General features: G+C 41.0%; 1 protein-coding gene across 1 annotated transcript; it reads left to right on the top strand.

Moving 5' to 3' along the window:
* Positions 1-588: 588 nt before the first annotated feature.
* hoxa11b (homeobox A11b) lies at positions 589-2,184 on the top strand. The gene is made up of 2 exons (XM_016558546.1): positions 589-1,207; positions 1,952-2,184. Exons 1-2 carry the CDS (start codon positions 589-591, stop codon positions 2,182-2,184), a joined length of 852 nt encoding a protein of 283 aa, XP_016414032.1.
* The last annotated feature ends 232 nt before the right edge of the window (positions 2,185-2,416 follow it).

Raw genomic sequence — 2,416 nt, 5'->3', positions numbered from 1 at the left:
AACATTACGTTCGGGAGTTTATTAGCCTACATGCAACTATCAATTAACAAAGAGCATCACTTGCGAATTCAAATTGTAAGTATACATCACTGCGAAAGTGCCTCTTATGTTTCTTCCTGTCAGCTTTATTTTGAAGACTGTAGACAACAGCGAGAAAAAGGATAGAGAGTTACAGTGACACGAGATGTCTGTGACTTAATAGAACAAATCCATAAACATCAGAAGCCCTGGTTACTAAGGCGCGCTGGCTGTTAAGCATGCGGATGGGTTTCTCTCCAGCAATCCAAAGTGTCAACATAACCAACTGTGGTCTACTACAAGCACACGTTCATCAATGAAAAGTATCGCTCACTCCTCGACTTGAACATTTGCACATGCTGGCATACAATATTCTAAGAGGTACATGTCAATTTCTGCCCTTGGTCACATGACTGGCGCTCTCTGGAATGGATGGAGATGGATCTCCACGTCAGCTCACGTCTCAAAATTTCTGCTCAGCGGATCATGCTTCAAAGCCACTGAAGCTGAAGCAGTTCTGTACTACGATGCGAGGCAGTACTATGGTTGTGGCGTGCCCAACCAAATGTCATGATGGATTTTGATGAGCGGGTACCCGTTGGGTCTAACATGTATTTGCCCGGCTGTACTTATTACGTGTCTGGAACGGAATTTTCCAGCCTTCCTCCTTTTCTGCCCCAGACCCCGTCTTCGTGCCCCATGACATACTCATACTCCACGTCCAGTTTGCCACAAGTTCAGAGCGTTAGAGAGGTATCTTTCAGGGACTATGCCATTGACACGTCCAGTAAGTGGCACTCCAGGGGCAATCTGCCACACTGCTACGCGACCGAAGACATGGTGCACAGGGACTGCCTGTCCAATCCTGGAACTCTGGGGGACATGTTATCGAAAAACAACTCGGTTCTTTACCACTCCAACACGAGCCACACGTCCAACATGTATGGCAGCGTAGGGAGGAACGGAGTGCTTCCCCAAGTATTTGACCAGTTTTTCGAGACCTCCTACGGGAACGTAGAAAATCAGCCGAGCGAGCACCCGGTGGACAGAGCAGCCAGCAAGGCGCCTCCACCCGCGGAAAGAGGCAGCGACAGTTGTCGGGGAGCAGATGAGACGGAGCGCTGTGAAGAGACGAGCAGCCCAGAGCCATCTTCCGGTAACAACGAAGAGAAATTCAGCGGCAGCAGTAGTACGTATTAAAGCAGTTGTGTGAGAACGTTTCTGATGTAACGTGCTGTTGTTAAAGGTTTTATAAGCTGTTTTATAAGCATATAAGGTTTATAGAGGGCCCTGTATATTTACCCTAACAAAACTTTGTTATAAACGCAAGATCACGTGCTCGAAATTGAAATTGGCCGTGAATGATAGGCCATTTCCCTTTGAGTCTTCAAAAGTGTGCATTCCAGCCTTCATTACAGTTTGGACTTTTTGTTAATGCAGAGTTATTTGAGATAATTGAAATCCTTAGCTTGTTTATCGCCTCTGAATGCATGTTGTACAACAGGGAATTTAAAGAGCATTTTTCTTAGGGATTGATATGGAGTTTCTGATAAATATCAACTGATACATCTTTTCAGTTTTTCTTATGTGGCTATTTTTTTTTTCTTTTGTGGTGAATGAAAAGTTATGCATATGAAATATTAGTCTCCATTATAAGCTATTCATTATCAAACGACCCTGGACGAGTGTGTTGTTGCAAAACTTGATATTTCATTAATTTAAGGGCTAATTGTATAATGTGTTATTACTGATTTATCGTTTAATTAATTAATTACATTTAGATAACAGCAACAGTTTATGCACAATTTTGGAAACGGCAATCGGGTGTATTAAGTTGTCTCTGCTGTATTAATTGAATGAGATTGTATATGATTTCTATGCAATTATATACAGTTAAATGTCAAATATATTTAAAGTCTTCTTTAAATTTCAGATGGACAGAAAACACGGAAAAAGAGGTGTCCTTACACAAAATATCAGATCAGAGAGCTGGAGAGAGAATTTTTCTTCAGTGTTTATATCAACAAAGAAAAAAGGCTACAGCTTTCCAGAATGCTCAACCTCACCGACCGTCAGGTCAAAATATGGTTTCAAAACAGAAGAATGAAAGAAAAAAAAATAAACAGAGACCGTTTGCAGTATTACACCACGAACCCTTTGCTTTAGATTGCCCATTGCTGAGAAATCATTTAGGCGAGATGGTTCATTTCAAGTTGGATGCACATTCCGGTTCCCAGAGGCTGCTGCGAGACGATATGTGACCTTCATTCCTCTGAGAGACTTTTTCATCGTGTAAACATACATTTATATTATCAGTAATCTCTACCGTTTTGAATTAAAATTATTGTTATTATTATTATTATTATTATTATTATTACTTGTATTGTCATTTGTTATT

The sequence above is a fragment of the Sinocyclocheilus rhinocerous genome, unplaced genomic scaffold, assembly GCF_001515625.1.
Source record: "Sinocyclocheilus rhinocerous isolate Xijiao unplaced genomic scaffold, SAMN03320098_v1.1 scaffold498, whole genome shotgun sequence".
NCBI lineage: Eukaryota > Metazoa > Chordata > Actinopteri > Cypriniformes > Cyprinidae > Sinocyclocheilus > Sinocyclocheilus rhinocerous.
This window is presented reverse-complemented; position numbering and strand designations above follow the sequence as displayed.